Consider the following 27,641-nt stretch of genomic DNA (forward strand, 5'->3'; position numbering starts at 1 on the left):
AAGATTTATTTAATCCCATTATAATAATAGGAAGAACTTTGAGATTAACATCCCAGTCCATGCAAACAGATTTATTCCTAAAGTAAGATGAAAACAATAAGTCATTTAAAAAAATATGTTTCAGGGTTGAGGAGCTCAGCAGTTTGCTTGAGACTTGCCTAACATGTGCCTAACTGGGAAGTAATAGATTCATCCCCAATATCAAAATATGTGCAAATATATACAGGTGTGTGTGTGTGTGTATGTGTGTGTGTGTGTGTAATGTGCCATAAAGACAGAAAGCTTAAAAAAATACTTTCAGGAAGATGCTGTAAATATGTATATGTGTATGTATATATATTCGTTTTTGCACAAGGTCTCACTGTGTAGACCGACACCCGCCTGCTTCTGCCTCCCGGAGTGCTGGAATAAAGCAGTAACCCACCGTGCCTGGTCTACAACCTTATTTTGAACTCTTCATTTCAGTCATTTCCCCCTTTCTAAAGCCATAAGACATGCGGCCAATCACGTGCGCTGCTTTTCAGTCTACCATCAACAGGGACTATTGGTACCTTGTGCACGATGAGCTCGTGTGTGCCGTCTGGAAGAGTCCTCCCGTCTTCTTGCATGAGGGGAACAAAAGAGAAACCAAACAACTTCTTCTCTCCTTTCTCCTTTGCTGTAGAGGAGAACAACGACCTGCTTATTGACGTACATATTCATATAACTGACATCTTATGGAAGAGGCATGAGCATCAGTGACTATAGCCCTGCCCCCTGCACACGCCAGGCCCCCGACACAGTGGAGAACCGCTCCCGTGGTGGGACACCTATCTGGACCCTGTACTCAGGCGTCCTAAACTTTAGGTTACGTTCCCTGCCCGATTGCTTTCACAGGACTCCGTATCTGAAACTGTGTCCTACAAAAGAGTTTGCACTGCTTTTCTCGCCTCACATCTTACCCCAGCTTCCTCAACAGTAAGCTTCACTGGGGCAGAATTCTCGGTTGTTTATTCTTTACAAACAGTATCTGGGACGTAGCAGTATCTCAAACAATAAAGTGTGATGAAGGGCAGCCCGGCTGTGAGGAGCAGGGCTTCATCTATGGCCCTCTGCAAAGGAACGTTCAAGCCGTCCTGGTCCATGTGTCAGGACAGAGACGGCCTTAAGGCTGTTCCCTGGCTTCTGCACGGCTCCGGGGAAGAAAGTACAACCTGTCGGCTGCCTAAGTGTGGGTCGGCCACAGTGCTCAGTGCTCGGCAAGCCGGACATGAGGCAGGGACTTTTCAGACCCCTAATTAGGCCAACCCTGATGCCGAGGACACTAGCTGTTATTTACAGGAAACAGAATGGAAATCAAGGACATTAAGCAGCTTGCTCTAGATCTTTCAAGTCATTCCTGCCCTTCTAGCAATCTATTTTTCTCCAAAAACAGAGCAATCGCTAAAAAGCTTTTAGTTGAACTGCATTCTCCCTGGCGTGTGGGCATGTGGGCACCTGGGCATGTGGGCAGTAAGGGAAGCAAGCCGGAGTCTGTGATTGCTGAAGGGTTGTTCTTTCCGCAATGAAAGTGGCGTGGGTCATGCAACTTGAGCAGAACAGCTCAGTTTTGGGACATGGACTTTGATGTCTGGAAAATCTCGACCATTATGCAAGAGTTTCAGCCACCCACTCTTCCCTAACAACTCTCCCCATCATCTGGCGCAGGGCGTGTGCAAACCCCTAACAGGAGGACATCCCTAGATATGTGAGCTCATTAAATGTGTGCTTTGAAAGAAGATTTCCTTTCAAAGTAATTAATTTCAACTCTAGAGAGAAAGTGGGGAAGACCGATGCTTCCAAAAGCTCATCAGAATGACAGCAGAAGTACCTAGGGTGAGGTCCCCACAACACAGTATGGAGTCAGCTCACGATTCACGACACTGGTTCAGAAAGAACTCCTGAACCTTATTTCACTATCTTTTTTTTAAATATGTAGTTTGCAATATTCAATTAGAAAACAAAGAATAAAGATTCTATAGCAAGCAAAATTAGTCAAGATAAGAAACAAAACAATACTTTTCTCAAATTAGCCTTGTGTTATAAGACACGGATGTCTGAGACGGTGACCACCCGTCCTCGGCTATTCAGTCGGCATCAGTGAGCAGCATGGACTGAACAGGCGTCTGCAGAGGCTGATACCCCTTACTCTCAAAATACCCCAAGTTCACGGAAGGCTCCTCCCGACTTTCCAGGTCATTGCTCTTAGAGTTTCCTGCAATAATCCTCTCTCCCGGAGCTCATTCATGTATCTCCCCAGCCTCCCCGCCTCTCCACTTCCTAGTTCTGTGTCCCCCCCATTCACACTGCCTTTAAATCTTTGGCCTCCCCATGTCCACTGTAGCTCTGTCCTGGTTAAATCTAACTCCCAGATTATTCCACACACACACTATACTGTTTCACTTCAGCTACTGCATGGTAACCCAATGACTCCTTAGCTGGATAGCCTTCTCCATTTCTCGTTTTTCTAGCCCTACGCCATGGAAACAGCTGAGCATTTCACTGCCTCCCTAGTTCGACCTTTTCCAAACTGCTGTACACCTGACATCACACAGCGTGTGGCCTCCTCAGACTGGCTTTGTTCACGCTGTGGCATTCACTTAAGGCTTTTTCATGGACCTGCACATTTCTTGTACATGCACAGATTGATGTCTACTTTTATTTTTTAAAATTGAAATATAATTACATAATTTTCCTTTTTTCCTACCCTTACCTGTAACCCGTCCCTTATACTTGGTATTAGGGAACCATTAGGGGGCTCTTCCCTTGGGAAGACTCTCCTGTTCTCAGCATTTGCTAGCTGCCTGTAGTTCTTTAGGGTTTGGTCCTATGAGGTTTTCCTCTCCCATGTTATGGCTACTGGTGTTACCCTTTTCCAGGTCTCGTTTAGACGGGCATGATGACACTTTATGTGTACTTAACGTCTCTTTGCGAGATGGAGACCGCTGGAGAGAATCACAACAGATCAAAATGCATAGAACAAGCGACTGTCTGTACCCGGGGTTAACGTCTACAACCTGACTCCCTTACTTAAGGCTAGGGATCCTAGAGCAAGAGGCAGCAGAAACATTGTAAGAGCAAGAACGGGAAGTGTACTGTGACATTGTGTCTACTAGAAATGTCAGAAAAGCAACACCAGTGAAGTCTCATCAACATGGCTGCCACTTATGTTTGAAGTGTAGACTATTATTTCGCCGTCAGTGTGTACCACAGGTTAATCATCCATTTACCCACCAAAGGACATCTTGGTTGTTCCCAAGTTTGGGCAATCAGGAAACATCTGTTCTCAGCAGCTGTGAACAGGTTTTTGGGTGGACATAAGTTTTCAAATCAAAGAAGCAAAACTGCTAGAATGCGGGGAGGCGAGACACCAGCACATGGCTTGCGACCTCAGCGCGGGTGAGTGAGTCTGCGCCCGGCTGCTCTACAGCGCTGCCAGCATTTGTGCGGCCAGTGCCCGGGAGTTTGGCCATTCAAGACTATCGCTTCGATGTAAAATTCAATGATGACACACAATGTGACATCAAACATCTGTGTGCGTGTGTGCTAGCTGCATAAATCCCTGGTGAGAAGTCTTCAAGCTCTCATCTGCATATGTTCATTGTCTTATTATTACCATGTGTTAAGAGTTCTCTGTATTTTGGATCACAGTCCTTAATCAGGGATGCCTTTTATCAGACAGTTTATTCTAATCTGTGCCTTACCTTTTAACTATTCAGATCATATCTTTGGCAGACTGAAAAATATCTTTATTTTTATTAATTTTTCCAAACACTATATTTTAATCATGTTCTCCTAACTCATCCCAGATGCTCTCTATCTCCCTACCCCTACAGCAATGGGAAAAATTACAAAAAGCAAAAATCAAAACAGACGAACAGAGATAGAAACTATCAGACAAAAAAGAAAAATAATGAAAGGCCACACACACACAAAGTCCATTTTGTGTTGGGCAACTACTCCTGGGTTTGGGGCCTGACTTGGAATGTGTTGATGTACCCAGTGATACTGCATTGAAGAAATTTGACTTTTCCTTTTTCCAGCAGGTATCAATTGCAAATAGTTTCTTGGCTAGGGTTCGGGCTCTGTGGATACTTCCTCTTTTCAGGGCTGAGATTTTGTTTGACTGGAACTTGGATGGTTTTTTGCGGGCTGTCACAGACTCTGAGTTCACGCGTGTGTCAGGCCTGTTCTGTCTGGAAGATGCTGTCTCACTGGTTATCCACCTTCACCAGTTCCTTCTGCCTCCTCTTCCTAACAGACCCCTGAGCCTTCACGGGAAGGAATGCGATAAAGACATCCCAATTAGCACTGAGCGCTCCAAAGTCTCTCATGCTCTGTACATTGTTGGGGATCTCTTTGTTACTTATCACCTGCTACAAGGGGAAGCTTCAGATAAGGGTTAAATGATACTCAGCTGAGCCCTAGCCTAGGGTGGCTGATTTGGATCTCTGATAGACAGATTCTGTGGGTAGGCAGAGCCACAAAGGACTGGAGATGGATTAGAAGAAATGGGTAAAAGGGGCCACCAGGAAGAACTAGGAGATCTTGTTTCTGCACCAAGAGGCCTAGTCCCTAAGACTTTCAGAAAAACGATTTTAATCTCAATGCCCTCCAGCTCATCAGCTTTTTCTTTCAGGGCTCTGTTCCTGTCTACAAAGAGTCACCGCCAAACCCATGGCCACTAACTTTTCTTCTATGTTAACGTCTAGCACTTCTGAAGTTTCATGGTTTACAGTTACACCTATAATTCATTTTGAGCTCATTTTTTTTTTTTTGAGAATATAAGGTAAGTAGCTAGATTTCAGTTTTACCTGTGGATAACCGGATGTGCCAGTATCATCTGTTGAAAAGCCTCTGTACCTCCACGGACTTGTTTGCTTCTTTGTCAAAGATCTTTTGATCTTTTGGCTATCTTGCATCCATTTATATCTGGGCTCTCCAGTCTGTCCCACTGACATTTTGTCTAGTCCTTTATAATAGCATATCGCATTGATTATTGCAATTTGTCTAGAACTTACTATATAGTTCAGTATGATCTTGAACTTCTTATCCTACCCCCTCTCCTTCCCGAGTGCTAGAATCACAGGCTTGTGCCACCACCCACTTTGTCCATGTGCTGGGTATTGAACTTGAGGCCCTGTGCACTCTAGGCAAGCTCTCTACTGACTAATATACATCCGCAACCCCAACCCACTTGATGGTAAGTCATACAGTCACGTAATGGCATTCATTCCTCTAACTTTATTTTATATTGGCTATGCTGGATCTTTCACTTTTTAAAATATCAACTTTAAAATTGTTTTTGTTTTAATTCATTAAAAACACTTGCTGGGATTTTTTTTTTCACTAGGACTATACTGGACCTATGGATTCAGTCAGAAAGACCTGACATCTTGAAAAATACTGAGTTGTTCCTCCCAGAAACATGATCCTCTATTGCATACGTTCTCAAAAGATTTGTCTATGTTTATCACGTCCCCTTCCTTTGCTCCTTCTTGTCTTTCAGCTCACATCCATCACTACAAATCCACCCAAACTGCTCGTCAGGTCCAGGGATTTCTATGATATGAAGTCTAATAGTAATCTCTCTGCCTTCATCTCATGTATCATTAGCAGCTGACATATCCGATCAATCCTCTCTTGGAAAAAGCACTTTCCTTTAGCGTCCTGGATTCCTTGACTGTCCTTCAACCCTTGGTCTAGTCCTTCTCAAGGTCATTAAACAGCCACTCACTTCCCAAATGTAAATGTGCCCTACAGAGACAGATCCATTCTGGGACTTCCCTGGCTATCAAATTTACTACTCAAGAACTTCACCCAATCTCCTGCCTTTAAAGACATCAGACGATGCTGTGTGGGAGCTGGACTATGCTGGATCAGCTGCTGAAACAGGCATCTTTGCCTAAGCTAACATTTCATACAGTCATGTTTGTGCTTAAAGGCTGGAAGAGTTGCCATGGGAATTATCAAATGTTACAGATCAGGGGGAGCCCTGCCCCAGGTACTGCTTATTAAATATTTATAACGGGCCACTAACCTTCACGTTCTTATTTCCTAGTTTAAGTTTCCAACCCAGACTTCATTCATTTCCCATCCACACCTTGGATGTGTCATGGGTGTAAAATGTCTACTATGTAAAGTTTGATTTCTGCCACCCACCCTCAAACAGATGGTTCCAATTGTCTACCCACTTCATTAAATGAAATTATATAAAATATATGGTTTTCCCGATACATATGGACCCATGGTAATCTTTATAACTTAGCACAGTAAGTTAAAAACATAGACATAGATGTTATCAACTTCCATATGTGATTTTTTCCTCACTAACTACAGAATTTCTACCTTTCTTTTCATATTAAAGAAGTAACTTATTGACATTCACGCATCCCCAGAATCACCATGCTAACTTGTAGGGATCATCAGTAATAAAATAAAGGTCAACTGGGCACACGCACTGTGATAGCTCAGCAGCTGCTGGGATAACCGAGGCCGTGACTAACAGGCACTGTACACGGCACAGATACACAGGACAAAGAAACGGTTTATAACTCAGGCTGGACAGAGCAGGACAGTGCAAGACCTCTCCAAGCTACCCAGAAAAGCATGCCATTTGAAACATAGCTGAAAGCATGGGAAGCAAGCCTGCAGATAAAAGACGAGCACAGTCTTATCCATTGGGCACCTGCCCGCCACTGGTGAGAGGAGGAACCTTGCTGTGTGCAGGGATGTGGTTCCAGCACCTCTTAAAGTGGTTGGAACACAGTAGGTGTTCAATTTTATAAAAAAAAATAATTCATTTTTATGAACAGATAATATTACTGAGAGAATACACATGTGCACAGGAATATCTGGAGCTCGTGTGATGAAATTACTTCACTGCAGTCTGCAGGATTATGGGAATTTTTTTCTTTTTCTTGGAACTAGTTCTTTGAATTAAAACAACAACAACAAGCCGTGTTTTAAGTACAAGGATGAGAGGGCAGCAACTGAGCAGACCCGAGTAAAGCAGCCTTTGTTCTGCTTTCCGGGTTGTACACTATAATGATCATCACTATCAAGCTCTCCGAACGCCCTGCGCTTTCTCCTTTGTTTCCCTCTGTTTCTCTTATTTTGGAACTCAAAGCTAATGACAGGTCCCATGTAAGAAGCCTGGGAGATAGAGCGACATAACAGCAACACCCCAGGTCTGTCCCCCCACCCCCCGCCCCACTTGAGTACTTTCCTGGGACTCCCCTGGGAATTCAGAACTCAAAAACTTGCTCCTCATCTCCCTGCACCTTTAAACACTCTCAAAAACCTGATCTGCAGAGATTTCAGAGTCCATTCTGAAAAACATGTCATAGGGCTGAAGCTCAGGTGAAGAGCAGGACCAATCAGACGAGCTCATCGCATCTCTTGGTAATGCCCTCCTTCCCTGATAACTGGAAGAAAGGACCACTATATCTCTAGTGATGGGATCCTCCTGAGTCTCTTGCTATTTTGCTCCCAAAGCAAGATTCGCTAGAACCTTTCCAATCTGGTCATGCATACACTTCTGAGGCACAAGACGTATCAGAAGACCCCTGCTCTAGAACTGGTGGGGGCAGAAAATGGGTTTGAGAAGCTGGTAAAGGTAGCGAAAGATGTGACATAGAACTGAAGATGTGACCAGCACTGTTCTGTTCTGAGCTCTTTAAATCTGTAGAACGAGATAACTGTTCTATCTGCAAAGTCACTCCCTGCAGACATTATCTGTCATTTTACCATCACCCAGAATGGCACGGTGATGCAGACACAAGTCAACACAAACCTGAGCTTCACCAACATGTTCCAGTAGCCTCCCACGCCCAGAAAATTCCAAGGGGGCTTCTCGGAGCTGAGTCAGCTTCCTGAAGGTCAGGATTGCCCAAGCCCACCAGACAGGCATAGTTTATCTGATGCTGTGTCTCCCCCTTCTGTTCAGATTCTCTAGGTTGTACATGATGAACCGGATTTTTAATGAGAACAACCAAATTACAGAGAATCCCTGGGCTTTCTGTGATTTTAAACTCTCCCCCTTCTTTTCCTCCGTTTCTGTCCCAGTTTCTCCAGGAGTCGGCCCTCTTACTTCCAGGACGCCCACTGCTTGCTTGCCTTCCTCCCTCCTTTGTCGCCCTTTCTTCAGATCTGCCCACAGTAAGCACAGGACCAGCCTGGAGCCCACAGAGCTCCGGGGGGGGGCGGGAAGTGAGGGGGGGGCACTCCCACACTTACTTGAACAATGCCGGAACTCAAAGCGGATGTGGGAGCCCCGGAACTTATCCACGGGAATAGGAAGTTTCAGCAGCTCCGACCACCGGGGGCTGTTGTTATGATAAAGCACAAAGGAGTGGTACTCTGTAGCAGGTGGCTCCCCGGAGCCAAAGGAGATAAAATCCTAAGAAAGAAGCATGTGAGGTAAAATCAGCGTCCCTTAAGGCTGCCTGAGGCAGAGCGTGCTACTCTCTGCCTGCTACCCAGGAAGCATTGCACTGGACAATACCCCCGCCCCCCATCTCAGTGCGTTGTTCCCGCATTTGCTCTGCCTAGTGAGGCGAAGGTGTGATTCTGAGCCTGCCGTCCAAGGCCTCTGGTGCCAAGGGTAAGCCCTGATGATGTGAGAATTCGACTCTAAGGAACCAAGTCCCAAGTCCCCTGAGGTTAGGGACTCTTCTATGACCCAGTGGGTGACCATGAATGCCCAGTTCAGCCTTTAGAACAGTGGTACTCAACCTATGGGTCATGTCCCTTTCACAGGGATTGCCTGAGACCATCAGAAAACACAGATATTTACATTATGATTCATAACAGTAGAAAAATCACAGTTATGAAATAGTAAAAGTAATTTTATGGTTGGAATACTGCACTATAAGGAACCGTATTACAGGACCGCAGTGTTAGGAAGGTTGAGAACCACTGCTTTAGAAGAACAGGAAAACATACTTCTCCACCAAGCTGGGTTCACAGAAAACACTTCTACCAAGAGTGGGACTGTTATTACTTCCTCAACAAACAAATAGTACCAGACTCCCGAAATGATCACAGTTGGAAAGACAGCCAAAGCAAGGGTTAAACCGCCACACCAAAGGCCGTCTAGGGTGAACATACCTTTAAGGGCTGTCCATTACTGTCCACAATGAACATTGTAACTTCCACATTTCTGGCCACACTCTTTCCTCCTTTCTCAAATTCTCCCCTTTCTATGGTGATATATAAATCGTTCCTCATTTCACCTGTTGGAAAGAGTGAAAACACGTTACAAACATTAGGACATGGAATACGCTATCAAGCGAAACTTGAGTTTATAAAAATATCTGGTATGGTTACATTACGAACATAAAAGCCTCAACACATTCGCACTTTAGTAAAACGGTCTCCGCCCCCGCTGCCAGCACTGCAGGAGGACACCGCCAGCATTGGCTGCATCCAGGGCTACAGTGCGTAGCAAGTGTGCACTTAGGAGACACACAGGGCGGCTGCGTAAGAGGCCGTTGTCGTCTGTCTCAGCATTCCCCAGTATTTCCTTCATTTCATTTATGAGGTGTGACTGCAAAACGACAGCCCAGCAGAGGTAGCTCACGGAAGCCTGCATTATTATTTTATAGACACATAGCCCTTTAGAGAGAAGAAATACCTAAGCGGAATGAAATGGCAGGCCCTGCAATGACTACAATTACATAAATCCTTCCCAAAGTCCATGGACAAAATTATCTCACTGTTGAAAGAATCCACATTATTGCTTTCTGAACAGATGTAGAATAGTTCAGTCACACACATAAACACAACTTAGTATTTCAGATCATCATACTGTAAAACAAATAAAAAAGAGCCTAGATTCAAACTTTCTCAAGAGACACAAAAATCATCTGTATTTTTACCATTAGCGGTGTCTGCTAATATTACCACTTTCTTTTTACTCCAAGAAACACAAACTGAAGCCAACTAGCACACTTTGAAGAAAGGACCACGAGTGGATCGGTCGGCATAGCACCATATCGGAGACTTGGATGGGCAGGGTCGGTGTCTCAGCTTACTTAACAGAACTTTCAAATATTTGATGAATAAAATGCAATTTTCTTTTTTAATTAAAAAAACTTCCTCTAAGGAAGCAAATCACCAGAAGGAAAAATAGCCACACAGTATCTGCAGCTGGGAGTTTTGTCAAATTCTCTGGCTGAAGCTGCTGCTCTAGCTCTCCGGGGGCAGATAGGACATGTCTAGTCCTCCACACAGACAATTGCTTATGCTAGTCCCCTTGCTGACCAGAACACAGGCAGGCAGAAAGCAGAGGAAGCATGGAAGGTCTACAAAGCATTAACCCTTAACTGCCCTTTAGAAGAGCACATAAAACATCCATTTGTGCAACAGTTGGTAGAGAGGTCTCATGAAACTTAGAATTTTCACACAGCTCAATTTCCCAAAAAAAATCAATTTACAAATACTGGAGAAAAGCAACATTTTTCAACACATTAGCCGCGGGTGGTTGTGTACACCTTTAATCTGAGTACTTGGGATGCAGAAGCAGGAGGATCTCTATGAGTTCAAGATCAGACTGGACCACAGGCTCTGGTCTTATGTAATTATTTGTGTAGAACTGACACACATCTTCTAACACAGCTGAAATCATGTCTGTCTCACTGCTATCCAGTGCCATGTACATGGTTGCTGCACTGTGTTGTTTAGAGAACAATGAAGAGCAAAGAGAAAGGTCTGTCCATCCAGAATGCTTTCAGTCCTAGGTTACTGAACCTGAGGAATGTTAGCTGTGGATACAGAGGGCCAGCTATATATAACCTTTTCTCTACACATGCAAACACTCCTTTAATGATATTTATTTTCGAAACTCCTTCACAGAGTTAACAACCAAGGAAGTGATTTCTGTCTGAATCAAGAGACTTGACAGAGAGGGCTAGGATGCTAGTGTGCAGTGCACATGTCTGTTCAGTGCGTGTGTGGAAGGTCATTTCAGCGATTTTCACTGACTGGATTTGTCAAGTAAGATAACAACATTCAAAAGAAGGTGCTTAGAAGATGTTAGTTAACAGATTCCTGGTTTTGTGAAGTAGGTAAATGAACCTATAAACTATGAACCACAGGCTGACAGACAGGGGTTTTCCCATGAGAATTTCTCATAGAGTGGTCAGCCTTTCCAATCCACAGAAGCATTTACTGTCCTGAGGAAAAAAAGAAAAACTGAGTTCTTTCTGATGTCCTCTACTGGAAGGCCAGAGACACTCCAACTTCAGCAAGGCAAGAGGGATGAGGGAGACCTGGAAGGTTTGCTCCGTGTCTGTAGGGTAGGCGCAGGGGATGTGCTGCCCACATCACACAGGTTTCTTCCCACTATCCACTCAGCTCTGTGAGCACTCCTCCATACAGACACACTATCCTAGACCCAGGAAATGCCACAGTGAGCAGAGTGGGAAGATCCATAGCAAGTGAGGTTTTTGTGTGTATGTTGTGTGCAGCAAACTCATGCATGTGTCTGTGTGTACATGCTTAGAAGCCAGGCATTGATGCTAGGTATCTTCTTCTATGAAATGCCATCTGATTTTTGAAACTGGGTGTCCCTCTGAGCCCAAAGCTGTGGTTTAGCTACCAAGATTGCCCAGCATGTCCTCCTGTCCCCATAACCCCAGTACTGGGGTTGCACATGCCTGCCACCAAGCCTGGCTTTTATGTGGGTGTTGGAGAACTGAATTCCTTAGTGTACAGAATTTGGAATTTGGCTACAGAGTCCTGTCCCTAGCCCCGGTGAGTGAGATCTCTAATAATGAGTAAAATGTAAAGCACAGTTACTGGTGGTTAGTGTTGTGATGGAAAAGAGACGCAGCACTCACTGGGGACAGAGGAGCTGGGAAAATTTAAGCAGACAGTAAGAGGGCCCTCGTGAGAACAAAGCAGAGTGGTACATTTCAATAAAGGAGCAAAACAATAAAGGCATTAGATCCTCAAGTCAGTTCTCAAAGTCAGCTGAATTTATGATATCTGGATTCTTTCACTCTTTTAGTATTAGAGAAATGCTGACTTCGAACATGTCTGATATTGTTAGGGTCCTATGACAATCAGAATAAGGAGATCAAGGCTCTAGTCCCCTCTGCCGCTGTTATTCTGTGATAGACAGGAAAGTCTAGCTAGGGAAATAAAAACTCCTGGGACTCTGGTTTCTGTGTCGTGAAGTAAAGGTAGAGGTAAAGAGAAGAAAGTGTTAGTCAGGATCCTTTAAAAACTTCATTATTATTATTATTATTTGGGTGGGGACATGCCATGCTGAACACGTGGAGTTCAGAGGACAGTTTTTTGGATGAGTTCTGTCCTTCTACCTTTAATGGATTCTAAAGATGGAGTTCAGGTCATTGGCCTTCATATAAGCACTTTTAACCTCTGAGCCATCTTGCTGGCTGCTATGATATCCTTGCTATAGTGCTGTCTCTGTGACTTATAAAAGAACTGGATTATAGTACATTCAGATATTAGCAGGCCAAACAGGTCAAAATGCCAACATGGATGGGGGCTTCTCCTTGTTGCTTTGGAGGAGCTGTCAGTAGGCGAAGCTGTCAGAGAAGAAGGGTCCCTTCCCTTGTGGCTCCTGGTAGGTTGCTCATGCCCCAATGGATGACCCCACACCCATGTGTATATGGGCAGCATGAACTGGATTCATGAGGTTATTAATTAAGAACATGAAATCGGGAGGGAAAGGGTAGGGACACTAGAGGGGGTAAGAGGAAGGTAGTAACAGATGAATGTGATCAAAATATATTATCAATGTTTGACACTTTCACTGAACAAAAACTCTACAAAAATGGGGGAAAACCTCATACACGTACTTTAATATTCTGCTCCTCAAATGTTACCATTTCTGTGACACCCTCCCCTCATCTTTTGCAGATCCTTTAGATTAAACAAGATTCCTTTGCAAAGAGAACCTATGACGAGACGAACATTCCTTCTCGTGGCGTTCTACATATGCCGCTCCCCAGGAATTTTGCAACTTGCTATGTTCCAATACCACAAGTTGCCACATTTTGCCAAAATATGCAGAAGGAGAAAGTTGAAACGAGATGAGGCTAATTAAAATCTATGTCTTTGAGGACTCTGGGAAAAAAAAAACTGATATGCCCAACTGTGTTAGGAAAGCATATTGGGTAATTATGAGACAAACCACAAAGTAGGAAACGGAGTCACAGTGCCAGTGTGAGGAGCTATTTTTGTGACAATGTTTTTAACACCACACATGCCTCAGGTTCATTACTCTGCATATTTGATGTGTGTGACACTCTCCTCATTAGCAAGCCTCCTGGCTAGGAAGCCTGCGCACACCTAAAGATTTCTCAAAACATTGCAGGCAAGATGATGATAAAGTCACATCAGGGGGAACAGAGCGAAAGCCCTCCAGTGGATGCAGTCATCAGGATGACTGATGACCTGACCTGATGAGCAAGGATAGCCTCTGCACAGGATACACCCTGGACCCTTGATGCTGCCCTGTGATGGCTCAGGACATGGGCACAAAAAACACGTGGGCCCAATCATGTAACCATTGTACAGAGCCATAGCAGAGCCAGTCCAGCTCTTTCTCTGTGCATTTAAAGTTTATGGAATTAGAGAAAAACTATCCCTCAGTTAACAAGAGAAAACATGCGAATGGCTTCGGATTTTCCATGCACTCAGATAACTAATGACGGTGACCAGAGAGGACTAAAGGCATGCCACCAACGCCTGGCGCATTCCAAATTTCTACTGTACGGATGCTAAGTCTATAAATTTCACATAAAATTTTCTCTTCTTTCTTTCTTTTTTAAATTTTTTTCCCCTATTTTTTGGGACAGGGTTTCACTATGTAGACAAGGCTGTCCTCAAACTCAGAGATCTGCCTGCTTCTGCCTCCTCCCAAGTGCTGGCTTAAAGGCATGTGCCATCACTCCCAGTCCCATGGAAAAGTTTCAAAATTCTAAAATATCTCTGAGGTCTGAAACACTCCCTGTCTTGATAGTTTTAGACAGGGGAATCCCACTGCAGTAGTAGCCCCAGAAATATGAGCAACAGTTCACTTTTCTGAATTCCTGCTATGAGTGGGGTTTCTCACAAAGCAGTTGAGTGTCCAGTTAGAGTTTTTGCATTTATCGGAAGGCACACCCCATTCCAATTGATCAATGAAGCTGAAGTGTAGAGATTCTGATGCATGTTTGAGGCATGATCAATATCTCTCTCAATAGAGAATTCAGCTGTTGTCACGAGACTTGAGCAAGAAAGGTATTCATTCTGCCTTGGTCAGACTAGCCTTGAAATACTGCTCTGGGAAGCATATCCATGTCTAGTCTCTTCTGAAGCTGGAAGGAAGCCCCATATTTCTCTAATCACCAGCACCTTCTTACTGAGAGTGTACCATCTCTCCATGTGACCAGGGGGTCAGATCTAAGATCAGCGATGACCCCTGTGTGATGTACAACCATTACAGCTCTGACCGAAGCTCAGTGAACTTTAGTTAAATTTAGAAAATATTTTTACAAGCTTAGGCAGGCCCTCAATCTCCGATCTTCCTTCCTCAGGCTTCAAGTTGCTGGGATTAGAGGCATGAGGAATTTTGACCAAGTAGGGTATATTTTTAAGGAAGATTAAATCATATCATACTAGCTCTAATCTACTCTCTCTAAACTGAGGATAACTGCAGGATTAATTCCATCTGTTAACATGCTTCTTTACCAGTAAGTACTAAAGCATAATATCTACACTTACAAGAATGAAATTCCTTTAAAAAGACACGAGGGAAACATATTTATTATATTCTTATCCAAGACCTATAAGCCACAAGTTATTTGGAAAATAAATTTAAATAAATCTTGAGTTCAGTATCAAAATTAGTCTCTAGATCTCAGCTCCTGGCTCCTCCTGTCACCCTGGCTATTAACTTAATCTCTTTTGAGGGTTAGAAACCTCAAAGATTCACAAAAAGCTACAGAACGTACTAATGATGTACTAACTAAAAGTATGTTTAACCAATTATTCTGTGAGCACATCTTCAGGGACAGAGCACAAGCTGGAAGATGGTGCAGAGGGAACAGGAAGGAGACAAAGAAAGATCTGCCTAGTATTAACCTGGAGGAAGAATGGGCGCTTAAGGGGTGTGGGGCAGAGTCAGCCTTTCATGACCTTCCAGACACATAAGTCAACTTTGTTCCAAGACGTCTGGTGGAACTCAGACCTTCCTCATACTCAGAATGGCCTGGGCCTGGTTTGCATAGGGTCTGCTAAGATATTTAGGGACAGGCTGTCCAATATAGTTACTGCTGCCATGTGGCTACGGAGCAGCTGAAATGTGACCTGGCTATCGACAGATTGTCATGAGTTCCAATACTCAGAGCTTTCAAAGACTGAAACTGGAAAACAGTGTGAATAACTCATTAGAAAAATTTCGATGGATCACCTATCAAGGCAATACTTTGGGATGCACTGAGTTAAATAACATATGCTGTTAAAATTAATCTAACCACTTCTTTTTTCTTCTTAAACAGTGGCTACTCATTGTTTGAAATTACGTATGGACTCCCTCTACATTTCTGGGGGAGAGCAGCGACTTAAATATGTTGCTGTCCTCCCTCAGAGACCACAGCATGAAACTCCTCTCAGAGACAGCATTTGGTTTGCATGCCACAGTGATAAGGCATCTGAGAAAATGATTCTTTTGTAGCTGGAAGTCGGTATACTAAAATAATTAACAGTAATAACAATACTTATAAAAAATAGGCACTGAATAACTGACCCACAGGCTTGAAAGCACAAAGGCAGACTGTGCCGCCGCCTCCTCCTCCTCCTCCTCCTCCTCCTCCTCCTCCTCCTCCTCCTCCTCCTCCTCCTCCTCCTCAATACCAGGTGATAAATGATTGTCTTGCATAATAGCAAAGCCAAGAGAAGAACTTCTGCTTCCAGGTTTTCAGTTTCAAAAGGAGGCTCTGGTTATATCCTGTGACCCTGAACCTGAAAAGGAGTTCCGTGTCTGCTTCTGTCTGACAAGGGCACAGGGCATCTGGTTTACAGAGGGTATCTGTGCTAATGAGCCTGGTCCTCTTTGAAGGAGATGTGCTTCACCTGCCCTGACCCCATCAGCACACTGGATGCAAATGAACTTTGAAGAACTGTCCAGAAAATGAGGTGGGAGGGATCCTGCGTGTGGACTGTCCACAGGGCTCTGTGAGCAGAAACGTTGTTCATGAATATTTTCTCACCGGAGCCTTCACCTCATGTTCTCACTAAGCCGCTGTTAGGAATGAACTGGCTAGTCTGAAAACAACAAAGGACAGTGGAGCAATGACCGCTTTCTCACTGTGAAAATCCCAGGCAGTCTGAAAGCTGTTCTCGGACGTTTAGGCACGTGCATGTATCTTTTTATCTGTACCTTATTTGGATAATCAAGAAGTCAACGAAGACAACAATAACAACAAAGACTTAAATGCTTTTTAAAAGGTTTTCTTGCTGCCTGATGCTATGCAGATCTGCGCGTGTCTGGAGGGACCGTTTTCTTGGGCACCATGAACCATACATTACAGAGTACTGCCAGGAAGGGACAGAGGCAAGCCTTATTTTCCAGCTCCTTCCATTATTAAAACCAGAACAAAGCCACATGAGCCCAGAACCACCCAGACAATTCTTGAGCCAGAGAAATGCCACCTTGCTTTATACTTTTCCATTTCTAAGTGAAACTGCCCAGGGACCAAGATGAGGAATTCTCCTAGCAGCTGGCCACACTCTGCTCTAAATATGTTTTTTATATTACATTTGCCCATCAATTAGTTTCCCAGTGGGACGAATGTTTTTCTTTTTTGTTAAAGAGGAAATACCAGTTATTTATAGCAACTAGAGGAAATAATGAGTGGCTACAAGAGCCACTGAATAGCATGTCACCAAGTAAACAGGTCTATAAACAGTCATTTTCCACAACAGTACCTCAACATGTTTTGGCGGACCAGGCCAGGTCATCTCAGAAAACCTTCCAACCTCCAGCCTGCCCTGCATGCATGCATTGCAATCAAAAGATCACTGGGTACACTGGGCAAAGCAGAGCAGTTTGGGGCTTTTCTAAGCCATTCTACCACTGGGCCTCAGAGCTAGGTTGTGGGTTTGATCCTCTGAGTTGAAGCAGGTGCTTACTATCCGCATTGAGGAGAGCAATAACTTGTGTGTGTGTGGAGGGAGGGAGCTGAAATCATTAGCTCTGAAGACCCCACTGTGTGAATAATAAAACAGAGAAAAATATATAAAGTAAAAAAAACACTCAATATGTAATATATTCTTATGCTATATTAAAATAAAGGGTTTAATTTTAAAGAGGCACTGAAAATAATCTCTTAGATGAAGAAATCAAAATATTACAGTTTGATAACCATATCCTCTGATCATTATCCGTTCTACTCTTCAGAGGTGCCTATCCCCTTCCACACCTTATAAAACTTGTTTATAGACACAAAAGGTACTCACGGAAACAAGTTGGCCTTCACTGAGAATGACTTCTTTAAAAATAATTTCTAATAATGTTTTGATCACCTATATATAACTCCTCATGTTTTGCGATTATATTTTTCTCCATGTTAAGAAACGAAAACCAAACAAAAGCCCTATGAGGAAGTCACCTAATATGACCTAAGAGAGAAAACACTGGATGTCACCTCAGCTTTTGCTGTCACCATAGTCATACGTGAGATGCAGCTGTGGCCCCCAGAGCTACTTAATTCTTAATTTAATTGTAAATTAATAATTCTTAATTTGTTCATCATCACATATCCCATTTAGTTTCCCCACATGAACCATATAAACTTTTCAAAAATACAGTCTAAAATTTTCCCACATGTCCAAACCAGACAACATATGCAAACTTCACCATTTTGGGCACCAAGCCACCTACCTGGCATGATGATGTTAGAGAAACCCAGCTTCCGCGTTATGGACACCCCGTGAGAGAACACTGAAGAGTATTCTCTTCGGATTTGTTCAATGTCTCCGTGCAGCAGCTGGAGGGAAACTGCTAACCCTAAAACAAAGGAGAGGCACTCCAGTTACGGCAAGAAGGCAAGGACCCACGCTACCACATAACGTGATTGTGAATGAGCTTCGGCAAGCTTGGGCTCACGGTATATGTTTTTTACTAGCCACCCAAAATTGATAGAAACTAGAAATGATCCCTGAGTAACACGTTCCCAGCATGAACACTAGAGTCTTCCAGTGTCTGGGAATTGGAGAATCACTGGGAGAGAATTAAGAGCAAGAAGCAGGCTTCTAGCCATGGCACGCCGTCCTCCAGCCCTGGCTGTCTGGAACACACTTCTCTGCCGATACTTCATCTTGTAATAGACAATGGGCAATGATATCAAAGTAGAACTTTATTCTCTTTCAACTTTACAAGGCCTATAGATAATGACCTACCAAATATTAGAGGCCTAGTGACAATTCTTAAGACATAGGCATTCAAGAATTTTTAAACGTAAGGAGTTTTCTTGAAATCAAAGCAACAAAGAGGACTGCAGTAAAAATCAGCTATGTTCTTATTATGACATAATACAGAAACTCAAAATGGCATTATTTTCTGAGAATTTCTTAGGATACAAGACACTCTGACCAACGAAAAGGAATCTAGTGAGTGGCAAAATTATGCTTTCCTTTTTTTTAATTCCAATTACGGTGATATTATCACAGCAGGATAGACAGAACACGATGTTCATTCCATATATAATTTCCTCAGCTCGCAGGCAAGAACTGCAAAACGGGAACTAACGTGAAGATGCTGGCATGCACACTTCAAAGATGCAGTACCTCTTTAAATCTCTCCACCCTTCTTCCAACATTTCAAAACAAGAAAAACACAAAGGCACCTCCCCGGTACCGACAATAGAAAATGTAACCTCTCAAGGGGACTTAATTTAAAAAAACAACACAACAACAACAACAACAAACCTGAACTCGATCTAAAAGTGAGTTTAAATAGTGCGGTGAAGAAGACAACAAATCCGTCCCCAATGATCTTTCATCTGTGTCATTATTTGTCAGCACCATTTCCTGAATTACTCCCTGTCATTAATTTACAGTACTACAATGTAATACAATGTAATACAAATGACTTCAATCACACTGTGATGGAAAAACGGCAAACTATCCACAGCGCAGCCACACGAGGCGAGGGGTTTCCTTTTATTTTCCCTAAATAGTATGAGAAGCACAGACCAGCGACAGGTGCTGTTTACCGGTTTGCTCTAAGAGAGAGGCAGTAACAAAGAGAAGAACCGGAAAGGACACCACACCGGCCAGTCTAACAGAATGTCTGCCTCGGAGAAGAGCTGCGAGAGTAAAGTCTGGCAGGTTTCAGGACCTTGACCCTCAAAGGACACGTCATGGGGCACTACTGATTCCTTCCAAAACTTAGAGGCCAGGGAACAAGGACCAGGTGGCATGTGTTTTAATCCATCTGTCGTGGCAGCTATTCTTGCTGACACACATCCCCGTGTCCCCCCTCCGCCCCTCCCCATCCACCCACCTCCACCTCATTGCAGCCTCTGTGCTCTCCCCACTACTGTCCTCCTGCCTTCAGTCCCCACACCGCCACCACTAACATCACCAGACCCATGTGCGCCACACAGGTTCACAAAACAGTTCTTCCTGTTGGGGAGGGCACTGTTCAAAACTCCCAGTATTCTTAGAGAATAAGATGCACTGGCACAGGTCTTGAAAGCAATATTTCAGAAGTCAGTTGTTTTACTGGGACCTCTATGGAAGGATCTGATCTGGGATACTTGTAACCTTACGTAGTAAATACAAAGGGAAGGGATCTCAACAATGATGAAAAGCAAAGAGATCGTGTTCTTCAAAGTAGGAGCAGGACCAAAGACAACTGATGCTTGTTTTGTTCAATGGGTGTTGCATTTATTTAGCCTGCAGTCTTCTCCTTCCCTCCTGCCCTTTCCTCGCCCCCTTCCCTCCCTCTTTTCTTTTTTTAAAAAAAAACAAAAAGTGAATTCTTTTTAAGAAAATTAGATAATGAAAAAACAAGTATCTAGTCATAGATAATAGCATCCTCAAGAAATTAAAGAAGATGTGAAAATGAGCAGATATACTCTCGGGAAAGAAATAGATGGAGGAAGTACAAGAAGGAACAGGGGATATATCAATGTCTAGATAGCAAGTGCCATAGAGAGGAGAGAGAGCAAAGGACAGAATAAATTTTTGGTTCCATCAGCCATTTTGTCAGTAATGAACTAAATAACATATATCTGTGAACATACAGCAATGCAAAATGGAAAATCATGACAAATACGTTTGCTAAATATACATGTTATTAAGTGTGCCGTTTAAGAAGTGCATGATACGGCTGCAGGATGCTGTCTCCGTGTTGAGCTCTCTGAGCTTCGGTTCCCATCTCCAAAACATACAGACAATGACGTTAATTTTACAAATTCTCCAGGGGAGGCCTGACAGAAAGTGCTGCCTCAACTGTCGTACAACTGTTTGAACACTCTCTTTCGCCTCATTCCTCCCAGCCCCGACACCAACCAACTAGGCTGCATTCCGAGTACCGTGAGTTTCGCCACAGCCACATATTAAGAAAATATTCCTTGTGTCCAGGCTTGGTGGTCCATGCCTGCAAGCCTAGCACTCCGGGGGAAGAAGCAGGAGAATGAGCAGCTCAAGGTTGTTCTTGGCACTAGTGGCATTTTAATGGTATTTTAAGGTATTTTAGTAAATAAAGCTTGCGGGGGAATAGGGAGAGTAAAACAGCCACACTGGTCAACCTTACAGTCAGGTAACGGTAGCACATACCTTTAATCCCAGTAGTCACACTGGTTGCCATAGAAACTGGGCGGTGCAAACCTTTAATCCCAGTGATGTGGTTTCACAATTTATCTAGAAACAACTTTAATTGCATCTACCCTCTTTATAATTTTTTATTTTTATCTCAGTACTTCCATTTTTGCAAACTTTTAACATTCAAATACTGCAGCTTATTCTTTTCCTCATAGCACCTTCTGGAAGCCTCATTAGACACACACTGGTCTTTCCATTCATTTTTTCTCTATCTTTTAAGTGTTTCTTCAGATTTTTTTCCATCTCATTATTCCTCTGTGCAGAATTCTGAGTGAACTAAACTTTAATTTCAGTAAATCAATTCATTCTTTTCAACTGTGTTCATTCCTTACCAACGCAGTCTTATTATTTTAATGACATTAAAAGAGAATTTTCATTGTATTTAGTTCTGTAGGACCTTTGGAATCTCAGCACCAACACGACACAGACTTCATTTGCTTTTTTAAACATGATATGCCAGTGTGTAATGTCGACAGAATCCATATGCAGTCAATATCTTTTATGCATTAGTTTTTAAGTCTTTAAAATCTATTTTATATTATGACTGTCCCGCACTATGGTTTAGCCTTTTCTTGATGATTTCTTGTCATTGGCTCCAGCTGCTTCCTCTTATTGGCACTGAATCCTGTCACTACAGTCATGCTCATCTTGAGTGAACGCCGTCTCCCCACAGTGGTGCCACCCTTGGAGTGTGAACACAGCAATACACAACGGTCTCATATTTACTCTTTTAAAAGACTACTCAGCTGGGATTAGTTTTATTTTTACCCACAAAACTCAAATTTTGTAAGTTTTGCATTTTTCCAAACTGTTACATTAATGTAAATTCAGACTAAGGGCATAAAGGTCAAGTACCAAAGAAGATCCATCCTGCCTTAAAGCTAAACAACAGCTCTCTAAGGCTCAGTACCAGAGGACTTCCGGGCACCACTTGTTTGGTCCCAGGCCTCACACACATTCTTGGGGCCACTCAAGTTAAGCACTCCCTGCCCCTTGTCAGGGCCCCCACCTTACCAGACCAATTACTGATATTATTGTTCTAGATTTTAGCTTCACCTCTACATATAGAGGCAAGAGTTCTCTTTCTTCAAACTTCATTTCTTCATCTCTTACCACGTCTGCATCTTCTGCCCTAACTCCAGACTGAATTAAAACCCGGGCCTTGTACATACCGACTAAGGTTAGTCACACTGCAGTCCTTGAACAGAAGAACGGGTTGCACAGCTGACTATATTAGGCTTTGGAAAGTCAATTTATTTATCAGATTGCCTCCAGTGAGCAGCTGAACTGGAATTGTAAATCAATAAATCAAATAACCAACCAGAAATATTCTAACTATATAGTGTTTAAGGGACACCAGCCTTAACCATACTTAAAAAAAACAGACCCCTTCCTCCAAAATTTCATTAATGTATCAATTAGGGTATAAATAACATCAAAATATTGATAAAACTTTTATCTGAGACACATAAGCCAATTAAAAACTATTAGTGTACTTTTTTTTCCTTTTTTCCAAACAAAGTCTCATCATGTAGTTCTGGCTAGCCTGGAACTTTCTATGTAGATCAGGCTAGCCTCAGATTCACAGAGATCCACCTTCCTCTGCCTCCTGAGTGCTGGGATTAAAGGCATGTGCCGGCATGTCTGGCTGCACTACTAGATTTTTTTCTATTCTGAGTTTCTACCAAAGTTGGAAAGAACAATTATGAAATATTAAAATACATGTTCTATAAATAGTGATGCTAAAAATACCTGAGCTAAGAATAGATGTGTTAATCGTGCTGTGAGGTTTTCACCCGCGTGTCGAAGGGCGTATTACAACCCGGAAACGGTTACATATGAACCCCCAACTGAACTACTGGGAGAGCAAAGGAAGAATATAGTCGGTGTAGCTATAACAATCCTCTTTTGTTTTATTTTCTTAAATAGAAGTTTCATGAATTTTGATGACTCAACTCTGTCCCTCTTTTTCATAAAAGTCAGCATGTAAAATTATGAATATGCTAAGAAAAGGCTCCTAACTGTTTCATTTAGCTTTTTTCAACAGCGAGGCTGGAATTAGGCTCTCTATTTAAACTCAGCCATGATATTAAGAAACGCATACAAATTTTTAAATATTCCTAGGTCTGCTACTGGCACAGAACGGGTAGTGGGACACTCATATGTAATTTAGTGTAGGTGAAAAATAGTGAGGGTTTAAACTTGATATCACAAATTGTTTTAGACGATGAGAACCAGTCCCAGCAGGTTGTCCTGAACAGAGACACTGTGGAAGTAAACACACAAAACCCAACCCACAACCCAGTCCCCAGCAACTTTCCTTTCTCTTTTTTACTAATTAGTATAACAATCCCCAAATCTCAGGCTTTGCATCTTCAAAGTACGTCTGATTTTCTCTAGGTTATATTTATTTTTCTTCCAAATTGGATATCCAACCCCTTTTTAATTTTGGCAATTCGTGCAAAAAATTCAAAGAACTCATATTCTCCATGAACTATCGCATCTCTAAGGCATTGTGCTAAAGTCATATTCTAAGGCACCCAGAAGGTTCTCACGTTGTGAGCAGAAAATGAGGAGGCACTAAGGAGTCCTGTATAATAAGTATTCTGGGAACACCTTAGGGGCTTGGTCCTCAAAGCAGGGAAATCATAAAACTCCCCTTTGACAGCCCCTCCCGTCTCCCCACTGTTCTCCTCTGAATTGGCACCAGGAGGCAATGGAGCACCCTTGAGTTACATGTCTTACAGCTGACAGAATGACTCTTCAGTATGAATCCTTTCATTTTTATTTTATTACTCACAAAATGAATACTTACCAAGTGCTCACTAGTCACTAAACAAAGGACATTTTAAAATTTATCATTAAAACTACAGTTGAGCCGGGAGGTGGTAGCACACTTTTTTTTTATTGTTTATTTATTAAAGATTTCTGCCTTCTCCCCGCCACCACCTCCCATTTCCCTTCCCCTCCCCCATCAAGTCCCCCTCCCTCATCATCCCTAAGAGTAATCCGGGTTCCCTGCCCTGTGGGAAGTCCAAGGACCACCCACCTCCATCCAGGTCTAGTAAGGTGAGCATCCAAACTGCCTAGGCTCCCACAAAACCACAGCACTTGAGGCAGGCAGATCTCAGTGATTTCAAGGCCAGCCTGGTCTCCTAAGTGAGTTCCAGGACAGTCAGGATTGTTAGATAGAGAAACCCTATCTTGAAAAACCAACCAAACCAACCAACCAAATAAAAAATTACAGTCAAATATGTAAATACTAAGTCGTTCAAATTTTGTCATCTTGGACAGTCACAAATCGATATCACTAATATTGATGCCACTTAAATATGGGTAGAGCGGGAGAACACATCAGTTATAACGTGCTGAAGCAGCAAGATGGTAGACAAATGATCCAGTGAGAACAAACGTCCCCATGAGGTCAATGCTTGGAATATACACATACACTTGTGTTCTTTCTCTCTGCCTTTATCTAAGCAGCCATAAGGAAGACACTATCCACACTTAGGGTGGGTCTTCCTGAGTCAAATAATATGATTTTAAAAAATTCCTATAAGAGTACCTAAGCAGCTTGCCTTTCAGTTGGTTCTAAATCCAGCAAGGTGGCCATCAGAGTTAACTGTCATGCTTCCCAGGACCTGGGTCGGGGTTAGCCCTACCAGCTCGGCTCTGCTAATATGCAGAAGCACTGAGAAACACATGTGCACTGTGTGCCAACTATAACTGCTGGCCCACAGACCTCCTAGTATCAAATTTCAAAATTTTGGGAATGCTGGGTTTTCTCTGAGGAAGTAGTTAGCCAATGGCTAAAAAAATTATAGAGAAAATAATAGAGGACCGACTCATCAATCAATGAATGTCAAATGAAGGAACAGGAGAGACATCCAACATTACTGACTTTCAGAGTCTTATCCAGAAAGTAAATTTACTGGCTAGAGATGAGAGCTGGAGAGAAAGCCATGCTCACTTGAGGGTGACACCATCAGAAGGCTTGAATGGTTTCTCTTGCCTGTTGTTTTCCATTTTAGCATTTCACTCTTTATTCTAATTCCAAATAGCAACATTTTCAGGCATACACAGGTTTATGTCAAAGGTTTTGTTTATGTCTATTAGCTTGGGGGGGGGTTATGTATTTGTTCATTCTTACAGTACCTATTATTACCTATTCTTATTTTTTTCATAACACCAAGCAAGTAAGAACCTACTGGCTCAAAGTCATTTCATAAAAAATATACATACTGCAGATTGCATTGCGATGGTACTCAGAATATACTACCCCAAAAGGAGGAACTGGACTATTTTGGAAGACATAATATGCTAGAAGGTTATTCTGACCTTCCCTGCTTTTCTTCCATGAAAGGGGTCAAAATTATGGCTCTTTATGCTCGAGGAGAACATACATATGTATGTTTATGTTCATACATATGAGAAGGAAGTTCTTCCGAGCAGCACTTAAACAAACAGGCTTCACTAAGAAGACCAGTTCCTCGCCAGGAGATCAGGAGCTCTACCCACGCTTTTCTTGGTCTTACCCCCTTCATTCGACCTGTCCTAAAAACACCGAGGCTTGCCCACTTCCTTCCTCAGCGCTCCTAATGCAGGTTTCCACCTCAGAACATAAAACAAGCCTGCAATACTTTCTTCTGTTGATCTTCCTTAGTTACAGAAGGGTCAGTCAAGACGTTAGGACAGGTGAAGAGCAGCTACTTTCCCTACACGCTACAGTAGGATTCGTGACTGTTTAGCTCATTCGGCATTTTGTGTAACATAGCGAATCTTCCACACAGCAATTCTGGTGCTGTGGTCTGTATAAAAATGGCCCCCATAGGCCCATAGCGAGTGAGATTACGAGGAGGTCTGGCCTTGCTGGAGTAGGTGTGGTCTTGTTGGAGGAGGAGTGTCACTGGTGGAGGGTTCTGAGGTTCCAGAAGCTCACTCCAGGCCAGTGTCTTACTTTCTTTCCTGCTCCCTGCAGATCCAGAAGCAGAACTCTCAGCTACCTCTCCAGCACTGTGTCTGCCTGCATGCCGCCATGCTTCCCACCATGATGACAATAGACTAAACCTCTAAACTGCAAGCCATCCCCAATTAAATGTTTTCCTTTCTAAGAGTTGCTGTGATCATGGTGTCTCTTCACAGTAACAGAAATCCTAACTAAGACACCTCGTGATCATTTAAATACTAGAGAAATGTAACTTCTCTAGATAATAACTTTAGACTCTAATTGCTGTTTCCATTAGCCAGGGAGCCTGCATGGGAACAACCTAGGCCCTTTACAGATATGTGACAGTTGTGTAGCTTGGTCCACTTGTGGGACCCCTAGCAGTGGGAGCAGGGGGCTTTTGGGGACCTAGTCCCCATACTGGGTTGCCTTGCGTGGCCTTAATATGAGGGGAGGTACTCAGTCCTACTGCAACTTGATATCCAATGCTTTGTTGATACCCATGGGAGGCCTGTTCCTTTCTGAATAGAAACAGAGGATGAGTGGATTAGGTGAGAGGTGGAGGGGAGGGAACAGGAAGTGATGGGAAGGAAGAAGGGGGTGAAGAAGTGAGGGGAAACTGTGGTTGGAATGTAAAATAAATGAATAAATGTAATTAACAAAACTATCTTGGAGTGTACTTTAATATTATATTAAAACTTTTAAGATACAGATAAGTGACCTTTTGCCTGCATAGACGTATGTGTACCACATGCATGTGTGGTGCCCACTGGGGCCAGAAGAGGGCGCTAGATCCCTTGCAACTGGAGTTACAAGGGTTGTGAGCTACCATGTGTGCGCGAGGAAGTGAAGCTGGGACAGCAGTGGGTGTTCTAAAGCCCTGAACCACCTCTTCAACCTCATTAGTATTCTATTTTGAATTATATATAAAAAAAAAACTGAAAGGAAAACGTTTTTAAAAAGGGTTATGACAACTACACATGATACAGCCTGCGTTTTCTTATGTTACAAAGAGGACAATGAGAAAACTGTCAAACGTTTAATAATATCAGAAATATTATTATAACAATATTGAGCTCCTGATTTCGATATTGTACAATGCATACAGTAGATAGCGATAGAGAGGTGCTGAATCAGCAGTCTGTCCTTAGGTAGCTATAAAGAAATATATATATCCATGTATGATACAAATACACACCTATATGAATGTGTGTATAAGTGCATAGATGTACATACAACATGCATAGAAGTCAGGAGCAAAGAGGTGAGCATTGAAAATTTCAACCACAGCTGGGCAGTGGTAGCACACGCTTTTAATCCTAGCACTCTGGAGGCAGAGCCAGTGGATCTCAGTGAGTTTGAGGCCAGCCTGGTCTAGAGAGTGAGTTCCAGGACAGACAGGACTGTTACACAGAGAAACCCCAAAAGAAATAATTTCAGCCACTCAGTAATCCTGAACCAAGTGCCGTCTGCATAGGTGCACTATTCAAATTTGGGGAGTACTGACAGCACGCATCCAGCAAAATGTAGGGAAAAAAAATCCTATGGGAAAGGAAAATTTGTATGACTCATTACTTTTTAATTGAATAGAATTAACTGACCATGAAATAGCCTTCAAAAAAATAAGAGAACGTGGATTTATAATTCCAAAATTCCAAAAATAAAGAAAATGTCTCGCCATGACTGAAGGGAAGTGCTTGGCTGGAAAGGCTGAAGGTCCGAAGATCTGTGTTTTAAAAGGCTATTTGGAGCTTTTACTCCACGAAAGTACTATACACTGACCAGGCTGGGAGCTGGGCGGAGCTTGGTGTGAGAGAACTAGAAGGGATGG

General features: G+C 42.9%; 1 protein-coding gene across 3 annotated transcripts in view; it reads right to left on the bottom strand.

The window, feature by feature from the left end:
• Dock4 (dedicator of cytokinesis 4) overlaps nt 1-27,641 on the bottom strand; it is a 390,974-nt gene that overhangs the window by 137,386 nt on the left and 225,947 nt on the right. For all 3 annotated transcript variants that reach the window (XM_057782100.1, XM_057782101.1, XM_057782099.1), the window contains exons 13-16: nt 17,918-18,043; nt 9,130-9,254; nt 8,257-8,419; nt 552-658 (exon numbers count right to left, since the gene is read on the bottom strand). In XM_057782100.1, the coding sequence (XP_057638083.1) occupies nt 552-658; nt 8,257-8,419; nt 9,130-9,254; nt 17,918-18,043 (521 nt within the window). The remainder of the gene's footprint in view (nt 1-551; nt 659-8,256; nt 8,420-9,129; nt 9,255-17,917; nt 18,044-27,641) is intronic.

This window comes from Chionomys nivalis, chromosome 10 (assembly GCF_950005125.1).
Source record: "Chionomys nivalis chromosome 10, mChiNiv1.1, whole genome shotgun sequence".
NCBI classification, from domain to species: domain Eukaryota; kingdom Metazoa; phylum Chordata; class Mammalia; order Rodentia; family Cricetidae; genus Chionomys; species Chionomys nivalis.